Below are 23,186 nucleotides of genomic sequence, written 5' to 3'. Positions count from 1 at the left end.
ACACAGTTCCATCTGTTCGATGAGCGTCTACGCTTACGTCATGAGTGACTGCGCACTTAATCAAAGTAAGTTCCATAATGTTCTTTATCCTTCCATTCGATTCCAGTGGTATCTAGCGATCTCCACAACAGACATACATACATACATACATACGCACGCACGCACGCACAGACAGACAAAAGTTAGCATCGCATAGGCTACACTTCGTGAGCCAAAAACAGGTCCCTGCCAGACTAATGCTTGACATGACCTCATTTACATGATATAATATATATATTCACACGTGTGATTTGAATGATTATTATCTCACGAGTGTCTTTCTTTCTTTATTTGGTGTTTAACGTTGTTTTCAACCACGAAGGTTATATCGCGACGGGGAAAGGGGGGGGGGGGGGGGGGAGGGGGGAGATGGGATAGAGCCACTTGTTAATTGTTTCTTGTTCACAAAAGCACTAATCAAAAAATTGCTCCAGGGGCTTGCAACGTAGTACAATATATGACCTTACTGGGAGAATGCAAGTTTCCAGTACAAAGGAATTAACATTTCTTACATACTGCTTGACTAAAATCTTTACAAAAATTGACTATATTCTTTACAAGAAACACTTAACAAGGGTAAAAGGAGAAACAGAATCCGTTTGTCGCCTCTTACGACATGCTGCGGAGCATCGGGTAAATTCTTCCCCTTAAGCCGCGGGGGGATCACGAGTGTATCTCTCACGTATGTAGGATAAAAACCAATACATTGCACTCTATTTTATCACGTCAACGTGTCATGTCTACATCACAGTTTACACAAAGCACAACTTTATCAATTCAGCTGCATCAAAGAGAAAAGCTGCAATTGATCAGCGAAACACCAAACCACTCAGCGACTCCATCAATCTCAGTCAATAAGAATCACATCAAAACTGAAATTACTTGGAATTCAAAACATGAGGATACCAATTACCATGCAGTCTGTGTCAATACAGAAAACAAGCAAAACACACATTCTGCATTACTTCAGAAAACAAGCAAAACACACATTCTGCATTACTTCAGAAAACAAGCAAAACACACATTCTGCATTACTTCAGAAAACAAGCAAAACACACATTCTGCATTACTTCAGAAAACAAGCAAAACACACATTCTGCATTAACAGAAAACAAGCAAAACACACATTCTGTATTAATGAAGAAAACGAGTAAAACAAGAAATTCCTCCGAGGTAGGAAAAACACCCCCGTCCTTAGCATTCTCACTGCCGGCCACCAACTGAGCAGGCACTGCTAACAAGTGTGGTTATTTCCCTTTGACCATTAATATGTCCCTCTATAAGTCCTTGTAGAATCTTAATCCACCAATAACTCCCTAACCGTGTGTTTGACTGGTCCCAATTTTTGTAAGGACCGTCTCAGGAATGTATAGAACCTGTTCACCAAGTTTGGTGACGATCGGTCCGTTCATTCTTGAGATCTATATGCGAACACAAACAAACAAACAAACAAACACATCGAGCGAAACCTATACACACCCCTATACCGGGGGTGTAACAAGCATTCTACATTAATATTGTTTTGAGCAGGCTTAACACCATTCGCAGGAAAAGAAGAAAATTTCAAAACTCACATAAATAAGGGTAAAATAATGCATCCAGTCACTGAATAGGTTCAAGGGAATTCTAAGCACTCATGAAGACACAATAGAAGTCTAGGAAAGTGCTGGAGATATGGATTAAAGGAGAATAATATAAAATGACACATCAAGAGGATGCTACACATTAACGTTCCATCACAAGGATATCATAAAATAAACACTCTATCACCAGAATATAAAATGAACACTATCACAAGGATAATATAAAATGAACACTGTATCTCAGGTCTCCAGAACAGCAGTATTATGCATGATTCAGGGAATATTAGCAACAGTTTTAACACGCTAGCATCAGCAACCAAACTGATTAGTGCAACAGAAATGGCAGTTTCCGCTACACACAGAACACGACTCATCAACGGGACACCTCCTACTGTCATTACCATAACATGACTTAATAATGTATGATATATAAAAGCGTGTTCTACTTTGGGAATTGGGAGCTAAATTGCAGACCAGCTCAATGGATTCCACACCATCTGAGGGCGTACGTACAATTCCTGCTTTAGTAGCAGATGCATTTGTGTGTTGTAATGTATGTACATTTTTGGCTAAAAAGCTCACTGCATTTTTTCAATCTCACACACATACATACTGAGAAAAAGAGAGAGATTGATTTAAACTCCTTACACAAGATTAAACTTCAACCTTTTACCCACAATCTTTCTTTTTTTTTATCTTTTCTTGCCCTAAACTCCATCACCTAGACATAATAAACTGGCATGAAGAATTAAAAATAAAGAGAATGCGCGAGAAGAGAGAGAGAGAGAGAGAGAGAGAGAGAGAGAGAGAGAGAGAGAGAGAGAGAGAGAGAGAGAGAGAGAGAGAGAGTGAGAGAGAGTGAGAGAGAGTGAGAGAGAGAGAAGAGAGAGAGAGAGAGAGAGAGAGAGAGACCCAGACAGAGGGGTTGGGGTGGGAGAGGAGGGAGGGGGAAGAGACACAACAAAACAAACTAGGTGCTCATTTTTAGCCCACTCAAACAAGCCATTCATAACAGAAACTGCATTCAGAGTATTACTTCTGGATGGCGAAGACAGCACAACAGCTATAGGTATGCTCTGAGCATTATACAAACTGGAAGCCCAATCACCTCAGTATGTTCAACTTATATGCACACAGTACCCCCCCTTCAATTTGTCCTACTGATGCACACCCCCCCCCCCAGCCAGCCTATGACACATCCGTGTGGAAGGCCATCCTGGGGTCAATAAAGATCTACACAGTCATGGGGGAATACAAATTACCCTTCTGACTGAATGCATGCGGATGTGGCAACATCTGGGCCCTGTCTCCATCAGCCTCACAACTTGACAACTCTATCAATATCTCTAACATCTGTATCTCTAACATCAGTATCTCTAACATCAGTATCTCTAACATCAATATCTCTAACATCAGTATCTCTAACATCAGTATCTCTAACATCAGTATCTCTAACATCAGTATCTCTAACATCAGTATCTCTAACAGACCTGCAATAAGATACAAACAAATTAGAATTTAGACCCAAAAAATAGTGTACTCACGTATTAACAATAACGACAATCTTTTAATTCATTTATATTTTTTATTTATTTGTCATTACTACGTGCGTACAGTATGTTTTGGTCTTTTAATTTCTCGCTCTCACAAGCAGCCACCATATTGTCTCCTGCTTAACAGGCCTGCATTCAGTCTCAGAACTTGACAAGTCTATTACTAACAGGCCTGAGTTCAGTCTCACAACTTGATAAAGTTCTCTATCACTAATAGGCCTGAGTTCAGTCTCAAAACTTGACAAGTCTATCACTAACAGGCCTGAGTTCAGTCTCACAGCTTGACAAGTCTATCACTAACAGGCCTGAGTTCAGCATCACAGCTTGACAAGTCTATCACTAACAGGCCTCAGAGTTCAATCTCACAGCTTGACAAGTCTATCACTAAAAGGCCTGAGTTCTGTCTCACAGCTTGACAAGTCTATCACTAACAGGCCTGAGTTTATCCTCTCAACTTGACAACTCAATTACTAACAGACCTGATTTCAGTCTCACAACTTGATAAAGTTCTCTATCACTAATAGGCCTGAGTTCAGTCTCATAACTTGACAAGTCTATCACTAACAAGCCTGCCTTAGGTCTCACAACTTTACAACTGTCAGTGTGTGTGTGTGTGTGTGTGTGTGTGTGTGTGTGTGTGTGTGTGTGTGTGTGTGTGTGTGTGTGTGTGCATGCATGTCTGTCTGTGTGTGTGTGTGAGTGTTTGTGTGTGTCTGTGTGCTGATGGTGCAGTGTATGTAATTTTGACGCGCTGAAGGTAATTCTCTAGGGTCATTTTCAGATTGTATGCCCTAATGTTGATGCAATAGTGCGTTAGGCCAAAAAAAAAAAGGTGTGGTTACGGTAACATAGCCAAAAAAAATAGGGAAGGAAGGTAGGCAATCACTTTTTTTTTTTAAACTTTTTTTATTAATGTGTACAAATTAAACCTACTTGACAGGGAAATAAGTGTGCGACTTGAGCACTTTCGCTTTCATTGCGTTTTCTGCACTCGGGTGGTTTTTTTTTGTTGTTGACAGATGTAATAAAAAGTTATAGGGTCGGCCCCTAAAAATAGGGTAGGTCGGGTTACCGTAACCACACCTTTTTTTTTTTTTTAGGCCTTAGGAAACCAAACCCTGCTGTCACAGGAGAACACACCCTGAACAGTCAATACTCCTGCTCCAAACAGTAAAAGCACCTGGACCAGAGGGCATGCAAACATGGAAGATGAATTTAATTAATTTCAATGTCTGCACCTGGACCAGAGAAAACCCTAGAGTGATGACAGTTATTGCAATAACTGTACAAGACACAGTGGAACCCCTCTTTACGACCCCCCAATTCAAGACTCTCTTCCTTGTAAGACTGTTTTCTTGGACTTTCTATTCATCACCTCTGTAAGGTTCTAACCCCCATTTGAAGACTCCCTCCTTTTTAAGACCTCGTTTTCTCAGATTATTCGAGGTCTTAAAAGGGGGTTTCCACTGTAATAGCATAAACACTTTGTTTTGGATTATAGGAGGCTTCAGCAACTGCATGCTATGTGAGCACACTGCATGCTCTACCTGACAGCTGCTGCTGCTGCTTTGTCCATTCTAGGCGAAGCCCTGCAGGAGTGCTTTGGGTCAGTCAACACAGACACAGTCACACACTTGCCACACAGCTAACATTGTAACATCATAAACACTATAACCATACACACAGCATGGGGACAGAACAAACTGCGTCAGATTAAAAAAAAACGTATGCATAAATTACCAAAGACCGAGGCCTGGGAAAATCACTAATTAGCAGAGCACTGATACTGATAGACAATAAATGGGTATTACGAATATAACTACAGGCAACGCCTGTGTGCTTGTGTGCATGTGTGGAATGAAGACGAGGGGCACCAGTTGTCGAAAGGGAATACAATTTACACAAGAATCAAATACAGCAACTGTGGTATGTACCGGGCCAGCACAAATTTTGGCGGGCTATATAGTAACTTAAAATTTCTTGAAGTTTAACTCGTCTGGTTTGTGAGTTAAAATTTTGAGATTTGGCCATCCCTGTCTCAGTGTCTGATAATGAAATTGATTGTCGTTTATGCAGTCTAGCTGTTATGAGAACATGCAGATGCACATAAATCAGAGCCCCAGTCATCATCAAACTACTGTGTTGTAGCAGTAACATACAAATTACAACCCATCTCCATAGATATATTATGTACAATACCAGTCGATCACTATAGCTAGTCCCCACACTCCCCAGCTGCACCACATTGCTTTATTACATTTTTATCTGCAGTGACTCTGAATGAGGCATACTGTAATCACTGGATCAATAGACAGCATAATTGGGTTGTCCCGTCCCTACCCCCTGCGACTGCCGGTAGTTCAGCTGTTGTTTCGTCCAATGGAATCAGATTTAATAGTAATTGCATGACTACAAATTTACAATCATGTTTTACTTTTACCAGTAGCTAGTTCACTAGTTCAGTAGTTGTGGTTGATTAGCACTGGCAGTTGCGTTGCATAAATACACAACAAAGTTTCATGATTGGACTTTAAAATGAAATACTTCACAGAACATTTAACTTTTAAAGCTGGGCTACCTAAACCCAATTCAGTGATCTGACGATGGTCCAACTCCAGTTTCAAAGCCCGAAACTCCATCATTCGTAATGTGCCAGCTGCGCGTCTCCTCTGCCCGCTACTCAACCCACTGATATCCTCATTCACGAACATCTGCACGCTTTCTCTTGCTTCCTGCATTAATCCAAAGGCATGCCTAATCCAAATGCGGACCTAGCCGTTCTGAAGCAGACGATAACAATCCCACGACCATAATCATTTGCACATTTCCCCCTGTCCCTGAAGAAAATCGAGCAAACTTACGAATGCGCCTCCTGACACTCTCGCGGCCCTCCGCTTTCGATTGATCATTGTCGTCTGCTTTGGTTCTTTTCATATTCAAATCCATTGTGAATGTTGCGCTCGCATGCTGTGTTCGGGACGAAAAGACGCGCTCGAAAAGAGCGACAGTGGAGAGCCACAGTCTGCTTCAGCAAACTACCGCCATGTTGATGTTTTGAACACGTGGTACACTAGACAAGTCATGTGACTACCTACGAAATCCAAAAATAGGCATCTTACAGTATTGAGCACAGGCACATGAAGATTTGTCAATTCTCTAATTCAACCAAACCATACTTTCGCTGTTTCCATACCGGCTAGCATGATCAGTCATAGTTCCGTGTAATAAATACGCTTACTCCAACCTGCCAGGCAGGTATTAATTATGTTACAATGCAAAAATGTATCATTGTGACAACGTACAGTCCGCGCAACCGTCAGTCACGGAGCTTTGGCTATTCAACATTTAAGATGCTAGTAACTGAAGGGAGTCTAACTTGGAGCTACGACAAAAAATAAATGAAATAGAAAACAAAGAAACAAAGAACACACACACACGGCACACACACACACACCGTGACACACACCAGAACAGTAACACACACACACTCTCTCTCACACACACTCTTTCGGCTCAGACAAACACACACACACACACGTACACACAAACTCAGTGACGACCAAAGACAAAGCCCATCCTTTGTTAGTGTGCGTGTGCCATAGTTTGCGTGTGTGTGTGTGTGTGTGCGTGTATGGCGTGTGTCAGTGTGGGTATCAGTGTGTGGTGTGCGTTTGTGTGTGTGTGTATGTGTGTGTGTACGTGTGTGTGTGTATGTGTGGTGTGCGTTTGTGTGTATGTGTGTGTGTGTATGTGTGTGTGTGTGCCAGTGTTTGTGTGTCACGGTGCACAAGTGGAACGTGAGTCAGAACCGACTGGCTCAACTCTCTTGCATTCACTACCTGCCCGCACACTCAAACCAATAAACTGAGAAAGAGAGAGAAGGTTGGGGGAGGGGGTCTTTATTAACAAGGGCAATGAGAGAGAAAGCGAGAGAGAGAGAGAGAGAGAGAGAGAGAGAGAGAGAGAGAGAGACAGACAGACAGAGAGAGAGACAGAGAGAGACAGAGACAGACAGACAGGCGACAGAGAGAGAGAGAGAGAGAGAGAGAGAGAGAGAGACATGCGTACAGAGAGAGAGAGAGAGAGAGAGAGAGAGAGAGAGAGAGAGAGAGACAGGCGACAGAGAGAGAGAGAGAGAGAGAGAGAGAGAGAGAGAGAGAGAGAGAGAGAGAGTAAATTGATCATTGTCCCATCCATGTAGGCCTAAAGAACGGAGTTAAGTTTTTCACAGGTTTAGTCAGTAGCTACGTAGGCCTATGTCTATATCATAATAGTAATAATAACCGTACAACTAATGGGGGGGGGGGGGGGGCGTCAACAGGATGGCAAACTTTAAAGTAGTAAAACTTGTGCAAGGTAATTCCTACGTTACAGTACACCGACGTTTTCGCAGTGAACGGAGGGAGAATAAAAAGAAAATACACAGAAGAATGGTAAGATTAAGGAACCTTAAAAAAAAAGTGAAAAACCCAGCAACAAGGAAACACTCAGGGGAAAAACAAAAATGGTCAAACCAGGATTGTATTAACTTGTCGACTGACCATTTTCTACCTCAGACGAATCATCACAAGTCGAGTCTTCCTCCGTGTTCATGTAAATCCTTTTCCAGAACATTATACAGGTGAAGACGTGATGACGCATCAAATGTTTGTCGTCACTTTTTGCGTCATATCATTTGGGGAAAATGTTTTGGTTTTTTTCAGGTGAAGAAATCTTCGATTATTTCTGGTAGACATCGCATTGTTTTATGTTTGCAGACTGACCTGTTCTCAACTCTGTAAATGTCTGTCCTAACATTCAAGAACAGTGCATGTAGGTACTGAGTTTCTTGAACATGACAAGTTTTACGGAATTTATCGAATTTCAAAGTCGACATTATCGCACAGTTTCCACCACGTGTTTTTTGACTCACATGCGAAGCAAAAGTGAGTCTATGTACTCACCCGAGTCGTCCGTCCGTCCGTCCGTCCGTCCGTCCAGAAAACTTTAACGTTGGATATTTCTTGGACACTATTCGAGTCAGTCTATCAGTACCAAATTTGGCAAGATGGTGTATCTTCTTCTTGTTGTTCGCTGTTAGATCGTCAGTCCGGACTGCAGGGCGAAACGTGCTGTCCTCTCCAAGTCCTCTCTGGGGCCGTATAGCTTCTTTTGTAGCGCTGTCTCCTCTGGCCTGGTGGTGTCCCTCAGAGCACTGTGGTATGGACAAGCCTGCAGGATGTGCTCTGCTGTCTGATTCTTGCCACACGGACATAGGGGGGAGGGAACTAGCTTCAGCTTTGTGGCCATATGATGGTTTAGTCTGTTATGTCCAGTGCGGAGTCTGAGTAGGACGACTTGTTCTTCACGTTGGAGCAGGTGGTAGTCATCTTTCTCCGCTCTGGTTTTCCTCTTGTTTTTGATGATTGTCTTTTTTTCCTTGTACTGCAGCTGGGACGTGAACTGTTCCTTTGAGGCACCTTCAAGATGGTGTATGATGACAAGGCCCCAAAAAACATACATAGCATCTTGACCTTGCTTCAAGGTCAAGGTCGCAGGGGCCATAAATGTTGTCTAAAAACCAGCTATTTTTCACATTTTCCCCATTTTCTCTGAAGTTTTTGAGATTTAATACCTCACCTATATATGATATATAGGGCAAAGTAAGCCCCATCTTTTGATACCAGTTTGGTTTACCTTGCTTCAAGGTCAAGGTCACAGGAGCTCTTCAAAGTTGGATTGTATACATATTTTGAAGTGACCTTGACCCTGAACTATGGAAGATAACTGTTTCAAACTTAAAAATTATGTGGGGCACATGTTATGCTTTCATCATGAGACACATTTGGTCACATATGATCAAGGTCAAGGTCACTTTGACCCTTATGAAATGTGACCAAAATAAGGTAGTGAACCACTAAAAGTGACCATATCTCATGGTAGAAAGAGCCAATAAGCACCATTGTACTTCCTATGTCTTGAATTAACAGCTTTGTGTTGCATGACCTTGGATGACCTTGACCTTGGGTCAAGGTCACATGTATTTTGGTAGGAAAAATGTGTAAAGCAGTTCTTAGTGTATGATGTCATTGCTAGGTTTAGCTGAAGGTCAAGGTCATGTAAAGGTCAAGGTCAAGCATGTGAGTCGTATGGGCTTTGCCCTTCTTGTTTTTTTAACCTTTTTCAAGCCACTGACACGGTTCTGTCGGTCTGATAAATTTGGTACCCTTGAATTTGGGACACTACTCTTGAACTTGACCTTTTCTGGCGTTGGAACCACAGTTTACTGATGACAGGTGAAATGAAGGTCAAAGTAAGCAAAACTTAGATCTAGAGCAGATGAGAACACTGTCAATTTGTTGGAATGTCTTTGTTCAACAAAGACCACGGGTCTGTAACAAACGAAATGATATATGATTATCCTCTATAGCAATAACTTGATTTTATTGGGATGAATAGAACATGGAACTGTGAGATCTGCTTCGTTGCAGTGTTTTCTCTGGCTAAAGATCTCAGGATGTAGATCTGACTGACCCATTTCTGTCCAAAACGAAGTGACAGAAGAGACAGCTAGCTAGCTGTGCGTGACCCTCTCTCCTGTTTCGCTTCATCGATTCACGTCTGCCCCTGCTTTTTAAGCAACTGTGTAGGTCACGGTCAGATAAATGGTAGAGTATTGCGGGTCACGGTCAGATAGGTGGTAAAACTAAAAGGTGGCTGCGGGTCAAGGTCAGAGCGACGGTGAGCAAGTGCAAGGGTCAAGGCCAGACAGACGGTGATCAGGTGCTTGAGGTCACTCGTTGGGGTTCCCTGGAGTGGAAACTGTGTTTGCAGCTTTGTCTCATTTAGATACGTGTATAGCTACTTGGTTTCATCAATAAAACTTGTGATTCAATTAGTAGTTATAGTGACCATACATTACAACAGAAATACTGTAAGTTGTGAGATGAGAATCTAGCTCAAGTCCTGGAAGCCTCTAGTAAGAACAAACCACCACACATACTCTCAATGCATAGTCTGCAGCAGAAAAGTGAGGGCGAGGTTTGTTAAATTGACTTAAAAGCAATTTTGCGTCTGCTAAAATGAAATATGTTTCTGAGTATACGACGGCTTGGAAAAAATATTTGAATCAATTACACACACACACACACACACACACACACACACACACACACACACACACACACACAAACACTCACACACTTTAAAAAAAAAAAGGGCAGTAATTAAAACAAAGAGCCTGAGCACATCAGATGAGCTTTACTTGGACAGTCTTTGTGACATCTCTTGAAATGTACCACACAAAAATCATGAACATTTCCTGAACAAAGGAACAACAAATATTTGTTTATTTGGTGTTTAACGTCGTTTTCAACCACAAAAGTTATATCGCGACGGGGGAAGATGGGATAGAGCCACTCGTCAATTGTTTCTTGTTCACAAAACACTAATAAAAAATTTGCTCCAGGGGCTTGCAACGTAGTACAATATATGACCTTACTGGGAGAATGCAAGTTTCCAGTACAAAGGACTTAAAATTTCTTACATATTGCTTGCCTAAAATCTTTTCAAAAACTGACTATATTCTATACAAAAAACACTTAACAAGGGTAAAAGGAGAAACAGAATCCGTTAGTCGCCTCTTACGACATGCTGGGAAGCATCGGGTAAATTCTTCCCCCTAACCCGCGGGGGGTAACGACAAATGTACGAACTGTCAACAGACACTTAACCGCTGGGACACGTCACTTTAATTAAGCACATTTTACCTGTGCTGATAGTGAGAGGAAATAAGCAGAGTTCAAATTCAAAAATGTTCAGCGAGAGTCAAGCTGAGCGAGTCACAGATCACAATAGGATTCAAATACGCTGTAATTTAAATTCATAAATGAATACATGAAAAGTTCAAATGGTCTTCTGTGATGTACTACGCTGAGAATAGGTGTCGGTTAAAAGCAAGGCTTAACCAATGACTTCCACCGTGGAGAATGGTCTTCTTGAAGAGTGCTATGTGAGAAGAAATGAGATTGCTGGAGATGTTTTACTGCATGAAGTAGGTGCATGATTCTTTGCGGTTCACACAACAAGTGTGGTCGGATCATCTCCAATGTAAAGGATCACATTAGTTCATCATCAAAATCCCGTGGCTGATATCTTGTGATGAACTAGCAATATACCCTGCATGTTGTAAACAAAGTGAATGGCAGTGCAGCATGGGAATGAATAAGTGCAACAATCAACATGAAAGTTGTAAAGTGCCAGTGATGGAACTTCGTGTTAAAAGAAAGAAAAACAAAAGTGAATGGAGAGTATATTTTCTAACAGAAGAAAACGCACAGGAAAAAGTCTGTAGACTTTTGCAATTTCTGCACAATAAATTCAGCGACACCTACAGACTGTCCTTGTCTACGGCTTGAGAAAAACTCCTGAGCAGCAGTATGCATATCATTTTAATTTATGTATTTTAAATATATTTTCAAACAACATGATGAACAAAAGAACAATAGTCAATAATATCAGATTCAAGAAAATGTGCTCGATACCTCTAAAATCATTTCTGACACATCTGAGCATCTCATTGCTTTGCAGCTCCTCTTCAATCATTTTCCTGCAAAGGATGGCGAGATAACCACGTTAAATCTAACATTTCAGCATGTTACGACCCTCACTGACAGTTAATAACTTTACGATGGAAAATGTGCCGGCTGGTGAGATGCAAAGTTTGTCCAATCAACATTTATAAAGGGCACCTGCTTTGCATAATGGAATGAAAATAGCTTGGCATGCCCACTCAAAGAAAACTACGACATCGCTGGCGATGAAACGGGGTTAGGGATAGCAGTAATGTTGATGAAACATAAAGGAATACAAATCACATGGTGGAGCAAGAACACATGAAAAGACGTGAGGAACTCGATCTGTATGATAACACATTCAGAACACACGCTTCCTTCCGTGAAAACACAGCATGAAAGCGTTGTATCCATTGATTGTAAACCTTCAGAAAACACACAGCGCCCTCATTGAAAACACAGCATGAAAAGCGTCGTATTCATTAATGGTACACATTGAGAGAACACAGCGCCTTTAAAGGTTATGAAAGCTGTGCATCCACTGACGATACACAATCACAGAACAGAGAGCCTTCAGCCAAAACAAATGATGAAAGTCTTGTATCTACTGTAAGTTCATTCACTGAGTGCGCTCTTCTGAGGGTAACAGAGTGCGCTCTACTGAGGGTAACAGAGTGTGCTCTACTGAGGGTTCCCTAAAAGGTATCTTCGGAGTCCAGGACATGAGCCTCGGTGAAATGCTGGAATCGCTGGATGACATTGTCCACTGAATGCTCTCCGTGCACCTTGTTGTCACGGGTACGAACGTTCACTGTGTTGTTGGCCAGCTCCTTCTCTCCCACCACTGAAACATAAAACATCATTTTGATAAAATCATGAACAATGACTTGGGGGATAGCTCAGTCGGTAGCGGCTCTAGCCTTGAAACCAGATGTCGCTATCAGCGTGGGTTTGACCCCCATGTTCGGCAAGCGGTTTATTTCTCAGTCAATGTGGTGCAGACTCTCCTCGGTTTCAGAACACCCCCTTGAGCATGCATGCGCTTGATAAAGATCAAAAGGTCACAGCGAAAGTCTCAGGCCTGAGAAAACATGACTACAGGCATGCAGGAAAGAAAACAAAATGGGTAGCACAGAGTTGCTAAATTAGCATACATTAGAAGGATTAAATCTCGTGTTCATACAGGGTTAAATGGAACCAGGAACAATCTGCACCCGTCTTATCTTCATTTAAATTAACAGAAGAGAGTGTGTGTGTGAAGAAAAAACAAGAGAAAGCAACTTTTTTACACCCCATAAAAACCTGACACTTATTTTCTGAATTCTTCTAATTGTAAAGTCATAAGACGACTGACCGATTTTTGGCAGAGAAGCACAATGCATTGGTTAACAATGAGTTAACTTCTTTCAACAGAAACTGGAATCTGTACAGGCATGCGATTGAATGATTTTATGTTTTTTTAATTTTTTTATTTTTTTTATTTTTTTAGCCTGGTCACCGCTCGCTATCCTCTTCCTCTTCTTTCCCTGATCCTTACTCTCTTCTGTCACTCTTCTTTCTTCCTCTCTCTTTTCTCTCTATCCTTTTTGTACTGTCTGTTTATATGTGTGTGTGTAAGTGATATGGTTGAGATGGCCTCAACTGGATATTTGCTATTTTCGTTACCCTATGTAGACTGTTTGTGATCTGTCTTATGTTATATTGTCTGGAAAAGAAAAAAGAATAATAAAAAAAAAATTTAAAAAAAAAAAAAAAAAAAAAAAAGACTGACCGAAAATAAAGTTGTACTGAGCCAGCTGAGCGTTGCGGATCTTCTTGTTCATGGTGGTCCCAGTGTCAAGGTCATGATCACACAGAAACCCGGCGCTGTGGATCTGCTCCTTCACCTGGTTACCATAGAAACAACAAACAAACATTCAACAGGGGAACACATGTTCCGATCTCACAAATTGTTGATAAATAGCTTACAATGTCATTTCAATTCGAATTGAAACTGGATTCTCCGTGTGCCACCATGAAAGGTGCACTGACTTTTGAAAACAGCTCCTACTCCTACTGTCCACTCTCATTTCTATTGTTTGTCACTATTTTCTCGAATTCTACAAAAGAAAGACCGACCGCTGAACATCTCAGAAATAAAGGGAAGTAAGTCCTCTTCTTGCATACAATATATGCAATAGAGTAAATGAGAGTTATACGGAACCAGTCTCCTGGCACCTGAGAGAGTAACAAGCATTGAAATGAACAAGCGACTTTCTTCCTCCCGACAGCAGAATAAATCCGTAAACTGACCTTCTGAGCGTACTCGTCAAAGGGTGGCGCCACTGGTACAACGATGGACTGGCGAGGGGACAGCCAGAAAGGCCTGCAAAAAGTTCACACACACACACACACATCATACAGCGCCATCTTTGTCACTGTGCTTCTGACAATACATGCCAATGCAAGGTTTTATCTTTTACACTAGGTGAACTTCCAACCAATTTGGTGTGTAGGACAGTTGATTGAAACACTTAACAAGTCGCGTAAGGCAAAATTACTACATTTAGTCAAGCTGTGGAATTCACAGAATGAAACTGAACGCACTGCATTTTTTCACAATGACCGTAGTCTGCCGCTCGTGGAAAAGGCAGTGAAATTAACGAGCCTGTTTAGTGCGGGGGTGGTTGCGCTGTGCTGCATAGCACGCTTTTCTGTACCTCTCTTCGTTAACTTTCTGAGCGTGTTTTTAATCCAAACATATCATATCTATATGTTTTTGGAATCAGGAACCGACAAGGAATACGATGAAATTGTTTTTAAATCGATTTCGGAAATTTTATTTTAATCATAATTTTCATATTTTTAATTTTCAGAGCTTGTTTGTAATCCAAATATAACATATGTATATGTTTTTGGAATCAGAAAATGACGAAGAATAAGATCAAATTATTTTTGGATCGTTTAATAAATAAAATTTTTTTATTACAAGTTTCCGATTTTTAATGACCAAACTCATTCATTAGTTCTTAAGCCACCAAGCTGAAATGCAATACCAAAGTCCGGCCTTCGTCAAAGATTGCTTTGCCAAACTTTCAATCAATTTGATTGAAAAATGAGGGTGTGACAGTGCCGCCTCAACTTTTACAAAAAGCCGGATATGACGTCATCAAAGGTATTTATCGAAAAAATGAAAAAAACGTCCGGGGATATCATTCCCAGGAACTCTCATGTCAAATTTCATAAAGATCGGCCCAGTAGTTTAGTCTGAATCGCTCTACACACACACATGCACAGACAGACAGACACGCACAGACAGACAGACAGACACACACACACACACACACACCACGACCCTCGTCTTGATTCCCCCTCTATGTTAAAACATTTAGTCAAAACTTGACTAAATGTAATAAAAAAAGCAGGGTCCAGATTCATAAAAGCTGAATAGCGGCACTTGACCGCATGGTGGTGCTGTTTGAGCTGTAAGTCGCCCTAATCGTCATTCATGAAACCCAATTTTGACCCGCCCAAGTCACGTGACGGCTGTAACCTTACAGGACCTCCCTCTCGCCGCTAAAATTGCTAGCGGCGTGATGCCGCCAGTTTTCCATTAATGTTTGGATGGCTGTGTCCACAGGTGGTCTTATGCAATGGGGCGCTATCTATTAACGTTTGGATGGCTGTGTCCACAGGTGGTCTTATGCAATGGGGCACTATCTATTAATGTTTGGATGGCTGTGTCCACAGGTGGTCTGATGCAATGGGGCGCTATCTATTGATGTTTGGATGGCTGTGTCCACAGGTGGTCTTATGCATTGGGGCGCTATCTATTAATGTTTGGATGGCTGTGTCCACAGGTGGTCTTATGCAATGGGGCGCATCGCTGACCGTGCTTCTATCCGCTAGTAGGGTAGCGTCAAGTGGCGGTGATTTCCTTCGATAAGGGTGTTTGTGCGCAGGCGTACAGAGCAAGAAGCGAGGTAAGAACCTCGTTAGCTAAAGGCGTTTAAAGATGGTCACATGAATGCCAGTTAAAATCAGAACTTAGAGTGCTCTAGCTAAAGAAGTTCCAACCGCTATCACCACCTCAAATTTTAACTTCTTATGATTAGGCCTCCAGCACAATAGTAGCCCGGCTTGTTTTACAGTCAGCACCAGCGGACATCCAAAGATTTTCTTCATGGATACTGACCCCCAAAGCTCTCACAACAGTACAAAGTTAGTCACACATGATTTCCAAATCATGACACTGCCTGAAGGTATAAGGTTATCTTCTCTTGATGGATACTGACCACTTGCCGCCGAAGCTCTCACAGAGAATGGCCATCAGACGTTCCACTGACCCAAGTATGGCACGATGGACAATCACTGGACGCAGTCGCTCTCCGTGGTCACTGGAACATAAACACACACACGTACTGTTCAGTAGAACTCCCTTTTAAGACACCCGACTTAAGACTCCCTCCTTTTTAAGACCCTGATTTCTCAGATTTACTATTCACAACCTCTGCGACTTCACCCCTATTTTAAGACTATCTCCTTTTTAAGACTCAATTTTCTCAGATTTGTGAAAGTCATACGTATAAGAAGGTTTCTACTGTACCACTATAACCGTCAGAAAGGATTGGGTGCTGTAGCTTTTTTAAGTATCATATCATATTCTTGGTAGTCTGATTCATAGCAGTGAACTTAGTTTCACTGTCACTGTTTAATCGGAAGGTCGAGGGTTCGAATCACGGCCGCGGCTGCCTGGTGGGTTAAGAGTGGAGATTTTTCCGATCTCCCAGGTCAACTTGTGTGCAGACCTGCTAGTGACTTATCCCCCTTCGTGTGTACACGCAACCACAAGACCAAGTGCGCACGGAAAAGATCCTGTAATCCATGTCAGAGTTCGGTGGGTTATGGAAACACGAAAATACCCAGCATGCTTCCTCCGAAAGCGGCGTGTGGCTGCCTAAATGGCGGGGTAAAAACGGTCATACACGTAAAATTCCACTCGTGTAAAAACACGAGTGTACATGGGAGTTTCAGCCCACGAACGCAGAAGAAGAAGACTGTCACTGTTGCTATGGTACACTATGATACATTTGACTGCATTTACACTGAAGTCCTGCTGTCTGGAGCTGAAATAGAATGGCTATATATTATGCATGCAAAGGCCAGGAGACATTGAGTTATAGTTCTTTTGAAGTATCAGGCGTCCTCCTCACATGTCGATCTTCTTTTTCTTCTACGTTCATGGGCTGAAACTCCCACATTCAATCATGTTTTTGCACGAGTGGGGTTTTACGTGTATGACCGTTTTTACCTCGCCATTCTGGCAGCCATGCGCCGCTTTCAGGGGAAGCATGCTGAGTATTTCGTATTTCTATAACCCACCCAACTCTGACATGGATTACAGGATCTTTTCCGTGCGCACTTGGTCTTGTGCTTGTGTGTACACACGAAGGGGGATAAGGCACAAACAGGTCTGCACATAAGCTGACCTGGGAGATCGGAAAAATCTCCGCCCTTAACCCACCAGGCGGTCGCGGCCAGGATTTGAACTCACTATCTTCCGATTAGGAGGACGATGTTTTATCCACTACGCCACTTCACCCCTCTGGCAGCTGTTTTGAATGGAAAATTTCAATGGTAAATTTTCATTTGATTAATATACTAAGTCTTACCCCTTGGCGAACGACAAGAAGAAGAAGAAGATATACTTACCCAATTCTCATAAATGCATTGACTTCAATCTCACATGCTAGATGTCGAAAAACTACTCAAATTACCTGCCCTTGCAAGGGTGGTAACCAATCAAAAAACAGACGCCATAGCCGTTGCTATGCCCTGTCCCACCTGGTTACCCATAACCCACCGCGCACCACGTGAGCGCCGGCATCCGGAATAATCATTCGAGACTTCTCAAAAACCTTATGGCTAGGGAAAGCCAAGTGAGCAGACGAATTCCGCACGTCTGACGTGTGTCGTCGAAAGTCGAGAATGATTATTCCGGATGCCGGCGCTCACGTGGTGCGCGGTGAGTTATGGGTAACCAGGTGGGACAGGGCATAGCAATGGCTATGGCGTCTGTTTTTAGCTTGGTTACCACCCTTGCAAGGGCAGGTAATTTGAGTAGTTTTTTGACATCTAGCATGTGAGATTGAAGTCAATGCATTTATGAGAATTGGGGTAAGAATATGTAATTTAATGCAAGTTAGTGTGTAAAGTAGAGAGGAGAAAGAGGAGAGAAACTGACTCGATGTAGGTGAGACTGAATCTCTCCGGCAGCTGGAAGTCGAGCTGGATGGTGGCACACTGGTGAGACCTGCGCAGGGCATCCTGGATGGTGATGTCAATCTGCGTAACAACAACAATGTCAGCCTCCAAATACAACATCAACAACAACAAGAACACTCTCAGCCTCCAAATACAACATCAACAACAACAAGAACACTCTCAGCCTCCAAATACGACAACATCAACAACAACAAGAACACTCTCAGCCTCCAAATACAACATCAACAACAACAAGAACACTCTCAGCCTCCAAATACAACAACACCAACCCTGTCTGAGCCTCCAAATACAACAACAACAACAACAACAACAACAACAACAACAACAACAACAACCCTGTCTGAGCCTCCAAATACAACCCTGTCTGAGCCTCCAAATACAACAACAACAACAACAACCCTGTCTGAGCCTCCAAATACAACCCTGTCTGAGCCTCCAAATACAACCCTGTCTGAGCCTCCAAATACAACAACAACAACAACAACCCTGTCAGCCTCCAAATACAACAACAACAACAACAACCCTGTCTGAGCCTCCAAATACAACCCTGTCTGAGCCTCCAAATACAACCCTGTCTGAGCCTCCAAATACAACAACAACAACAACAACAACAACAACAACCCTGTCTGAGCCTCCAAATACAACAACAACAACAACAACCCTGTCTGAGCCTCCAAATACAACCCTGTCTGAGCCTCCAAATACAACAACAACAACAACCCTGTCTGAGCCTCCAAATACAACAACAACAACAACAACAACAACAACAACCCTGTCTGAGCCTCCAAATACAACCCTGTCTGAGCCTCCAAATACAACAACAACAACAACAACAACAACAACCCTGTCTGAGCCTCCAAATACAACAACAACAACAACAACAACCCTGTCTGAGCCTCCAAATACAACCCTGTCTGAGCCTCCAAATACAACAACAACAACAACAACAACAACCACCCTGTCTGAGCCTCCAAATACAACAACAACAACAACAACAACCACCCTGTCTGAGCCTCCAAATACAACAACAACAACAACCCCGTCTGAGCCTCCAAATACAACCCTGTCTGAGCCTCCAAATACAACAACAACAACAACAACCCTGTCTGAGCCTCCAAATACAACAACAACAACAACAACCCTGTCTGAGCCTCCAAATACAACCCTGTCTGAGCCTCCAAATACAACAACAACAACCCAGTCTGAGCATCCAAATACAACAACAACAATGACCGGGGGGGGGGGGGGGGGGGTTCCCATTGTACTTAACCTTTCAGAGTTCTACTTACACTGACCTACAACAACAACCCTGTCTGAGTCTCCACATACAACAACAACACAAGACAACAACAACCATCCTGACAACAACAACAACAACAACAACAACAACAACAACAACAACAACAACAACAACAACAACAACAACAACAACAACAACAACAACAATCATCCTGTCAGCCTCCTCGCACAAACTCCCTTTTAGAGATGCCTGACAGGAGACGAGTTGTGTACCATTTGATACTTTATCATCCCATCACTGGCAGAGCAGAACAGCAATGACAAGAGACGAGTTGTGTACCATTTGATACTTTATCATCCCATCACTGGCAGAGCAGAACAGCAATGACAAGAGACGAGTTGTGTACCATTTGATACTTTATCATCCCATCACTGGCAGAGCAGAACAGCAATGACAGGAGACGAGTTGTGTACCATTTGATACTTTATCATCCCATCACTGGCAGAGCAGAACAGCAATGACAGGAGACGAGTTGTGTACCATTTGATACTTTATCATCCCATCACTGGCAGAGCAGAACAGCAATGACAGGAGACGAGTTCTGTACCATTTGATACTTTATCATCCCATCACTGGCAGAGCAGAACAGCAATGACAGGAGACGAGTTCTGTACCATTTGATACTTTATCATCCCATCACTGGCAGAGCAGAACAGCAATGACAGGAGATGAGTTCTGTACCATTTGATACTTTATCATCCCATCACTGGCAGAGCAGAACAGCAATGACAGGAGACCAGTTCTGTACCATTTGATACTTTATCATCCCATCACTGGCAGAGCAGAACAGCTATGACAGGAGACGAGTTCTGTACCATTTGATACTTTATCATCCCATCACTGGCAGAGCAGCTATGACAGGAGACGAGTTCTGTACCATTTGATACTTTATCATCCCATCACTGGCAGAGCAGAACAGCAATGACAGGAGATGAGTTCTGTACCATTTGATACTTTATCATCCCATCACTGGCAGAGCAGAACAGCAATGACAGGAGACGAGTTCTGTACCATTTGATACTTTATCATCCCATCACTGGCAGAGCAGAACAGCAATGACAGGAGACGAGTTCTGTACCATTTGATACTTTATCATCCCATCACTGGCAGAGCAGAACAGCAATGACAGGAGACGAGTTGTGTACCATTTGATACTTTATCATTCCATCACTGGCAGAGCAGAACAGCAATGACAGGAGATGAGTTCTGTACCATTTGATACTTTATCATCCCATCACTGGCAGAGCAGAACAGCAATGACAGGAGACGAGTTTTGTACCATTTGATACTTTATCATCCCATCACTGGCAGAGCAGAACAGCAATGACAGGAGATGAGTTCTGTACCATTTGATACTTTATCATTCCATCACTGGCAGAGCAGAACAGCAATGTCAGGAGACGATTTCTGTACCATTTGATACTTATTCATTCCATCACTGGCAGAGCAGAACAGCAATGACAGGAGACGCTCACCTTGGGTCCATAGAAGGCGCCATCGCCAGGGTTCAACTCCCACTTCTCTCCACTGGCGTCCAACACCTCTGACAGCGCCTGCAAGCAAACATCATACCCAACTTTACATTTTCTTTAGACAGGCATGATAACATCATACCCAACTTTACACTGGCTTTAAACAGTCAAAAACATCATACCCAACTTTACACTGGGTTTAACCAGTCAAAAACATCATACCCAACTTTACACTGGCTTTAAACAGTCAAAAACATCATACCCAACTTTACACTGGGTTTAAACAGCCAAAAACATCATACCCAACTTTACACTGGCTTTAAACAGTCAAAAACATCATACCCAACTTTACACTGGCTTTAAACAGTCAAAAACATCATACCCAACTTTACAGTCAAAAACATCATACCCAACTTTACACTGGCTTTAAACAGTCAAAAACATCATACCCAGCTTTACATTTTCTTCAAACAGTGTTTTGTTTACATTAGCGTTTTACAACCCCATGGAATCCAGTAAACAACAACAATGTAACTTAAAAAACAACTTAGAGATCACTGTACACTTGTTGACACCATGATGCCAATACAGTGGAACCCCCTTTTGAGATCCCTAATTTAACCCTTACACTGGTGCAATTCTGTAACACATGTTACATGGCCACTGGTGAATGAACAGAGAGAAAAATAAAGAAAAACGGTCATATAGGTTTTCGCATCCATGGGAGGTAATCGGAACCGACCAAACAGACTGAGCCAGTAGCGCGACATATGTCGCGACAACCAGCCTAAGGGTTAAGACTCCCCCCTTTTAAGACCATGCTTTTTCAAACTTTCTGTTCAAAGCCTGAGTAAAATTACCTCAATTTTAAGACTCGCTACTTTTTAAGACCCTATTTTCCCTTTTTTGTATATAGGTCTTAAAACAGGGGTTCCACTGTACACACAGGTTGGACTGTACACACAGGTTCAATCACACAGCTTCTATTTTCAAAATCACACCTATTTGGATTTAGCCGGAACCAACACAAGTTTTGGGAAAGCAACATCACATTCTAGCATGACTCGTCAGGATCTGACTGCCAGCACGACTCGTCCGGATCTGACTGCCAGCATGACTCGTCAGGATCTGACTGCCAGCATGACTCGTCAGGATCTGACTGCCAGCACGACTCGTCAGGATCTGACTGCCAGCATGACCCGTCAGGATCTGACTGCCAGCATGACTCGTCACGATCTGACTGCCAGCATGACTCGTCACGATCTGACTGCCAGCATGACTCATCACGATCTGACTGCCCAAGATATTTAGATTGCTGATGACAAGTTCCCGGGTGTTACCCCGACGTCTCACTTGATTTAGGCTTGTCTTAGTCAGCTCTACAAATGAAGCTGTTATTTTGATCGTACCAGTGTGGTATTTTGTCTTTGTTTGTTTGGTTGGTAGTTATTTTGGCTGTTTGTTTGTTGGTTGTTTGGTTGTTTGGTTGGCTGGCTGGCTGGCTGGCTGGTTGGTTGGTTGGTTGTTTGTTATCCACTGACCTGCTCAGCCTTGTCCCACACAGCGATTTCTCCCAGAAACTTCTCGGGGCGAGTGGACAGCTTGAGGTCAAAGGTGAAGCCGATAATTCCATACACAGTCTTCATAAAGTCAAGGCAGCCCGCTATCTCTTCCTTGATCTGGCAAAAGGGAATTAAGAGATCACAGGTTAATCACATCCATGCACATTAAAGTCACTGAACTTGTCACGTTCAGGTGCACGGAGGCGTTAGTGCTTTCAGTCATGCCTCAGGCCGCTATCCATTTGAAAAAATACAAGTTTCATTGACATTCATGTAAGGAGTCAAAAACTGCAAACGTTTTACGAATTGGGAAGTATAACAACAGTTTACTGATGATATCGAATGCAAAGTAAGCTCAAAACCAATGCAAAACAAGAAATTCCTCCGAGGTAGGAAAAACACCCCCGTCCTTACCATTCTCACTGCCACCAACTGAGAAGGCTATTTCCCTTTGACCATTAATATGTCCCTCTATAAGTCCTTGTAGAATCTTAATCCACCAATAACTCCCTAACCGTGTGTGTGACTGGTCCCAATTTTTGTAAGGACCGTGTCAGGAATGTATAGAACCTGTTCACCAAGTTTGGTGACGATCGGTCCGTTTATTCTTGAGATCTATATGCGAACACAAACACACAAACAAACAAACACATCGACCGAATCCTATTCACACCCCTATACTGTTTGCTTTAGCTCAGCATTTCCTTGCTTGGCGTAGGAGCATAGTAATTTCTGCTACAACGTACGTAGCATGCTGCACTGAGAGCAGATCAATTGGTAGCTCTGCAACACTGAGCATGAGCAAAGAAAAGCTGTGAAGCAGAACGAGGTTAATGGGGGCTGGTAGCCAGACAATCAAGA

At 42.5% G+C, this 23,186-nt stretch overlaps 2 protein-coding genes across 3 annotated transcripts in view; both read right to left on the bottom strand.

Moving 5' to 3' along the window:
• Positions 1 to 6,638, bottom strand: part of LOC138946668 (anoctamin-8-like) — a 46,304-nt gene extending 39,666 nt beyond the window's left edge. The window contains exon 1 of the mRNA XM_070318098.1: positions 6,037 to 6,638. Coding sequence (XP_070174199.1) covers positions 6,037 to 6,121 — 85 coding nt within the window. The 5' untranslated portion in view covers positions 6,122 to 6,638. The remainder of the gene's footprint in view (positions 1 to 6,036) is intronic.
• Positions 6,639 to 10,399: 3,761 nt separating this feature from the next.
• Positions 10,400 to 23,186, bottom strand: part of LOC138946650 (threonine--tRNA ligase 1, cytoplasmic-like) — a 31,980-nt gene continuing 19,193 nt past the window's right edge. For both annotated transcript variants that reach the window (XM_070318087.1, XM_070318082.1), the window contains exons 14-20: positions 22,305 to 22,442; positions 20,767 to 20,844; positions 17,951 to 18,051; positions 16,002 to 16,103; positions 14,020 to 14,092; positions 13,499 to 13,613; positions 10,400 to 12,571 (exon numbers count right to left, since the gene is read on the bottom strand). In XM_070318087.1, the coding sequence (XP_070174188.1) occupies positions 12,423 to 12,571; positions 13,499 to 13,613; positions 14,020 to 14,092; positions 16,002 to 16,103; positions 17,951 to 18,051; positions 20,767 to 20,844; positions 22,305 to 22,442 (756 nt within the window). In that variant the 3' untranslated portion in view covers positions 10,400 to 12,422. The remainder of the gene's footprint in view (positions 12,572 to 13,498; positions 13,614 to 14,019; positions 14,093 to 16,001; positions 16,104 to 17,950; positions 18,052 to 20,766; positions 20,845 to 22,304; positions 22,443 to 23,186) is intronic.

This window comes from Littorina saxatilis, linkage group LG1, assembly GCF_037325665.1.
Source record: "Littorina saxatilis isolate snail1 linkage group LG1, US_GU_Lsax_2.0, whole genome shotgun sequence".
In the NCBI taxonomy this organism is placed as follows: domain Eukaryota; kingdom Metazoa; phylum Mollusca; class Gastropoda; order Littorinimorpha; family Littorinidae; genus Littorina; species Littorina saxatilis.
Note: the sequence above shows the minus strand (reverse complement) of the source record. Positions and strands in the feature narration are given on the sequence as shown.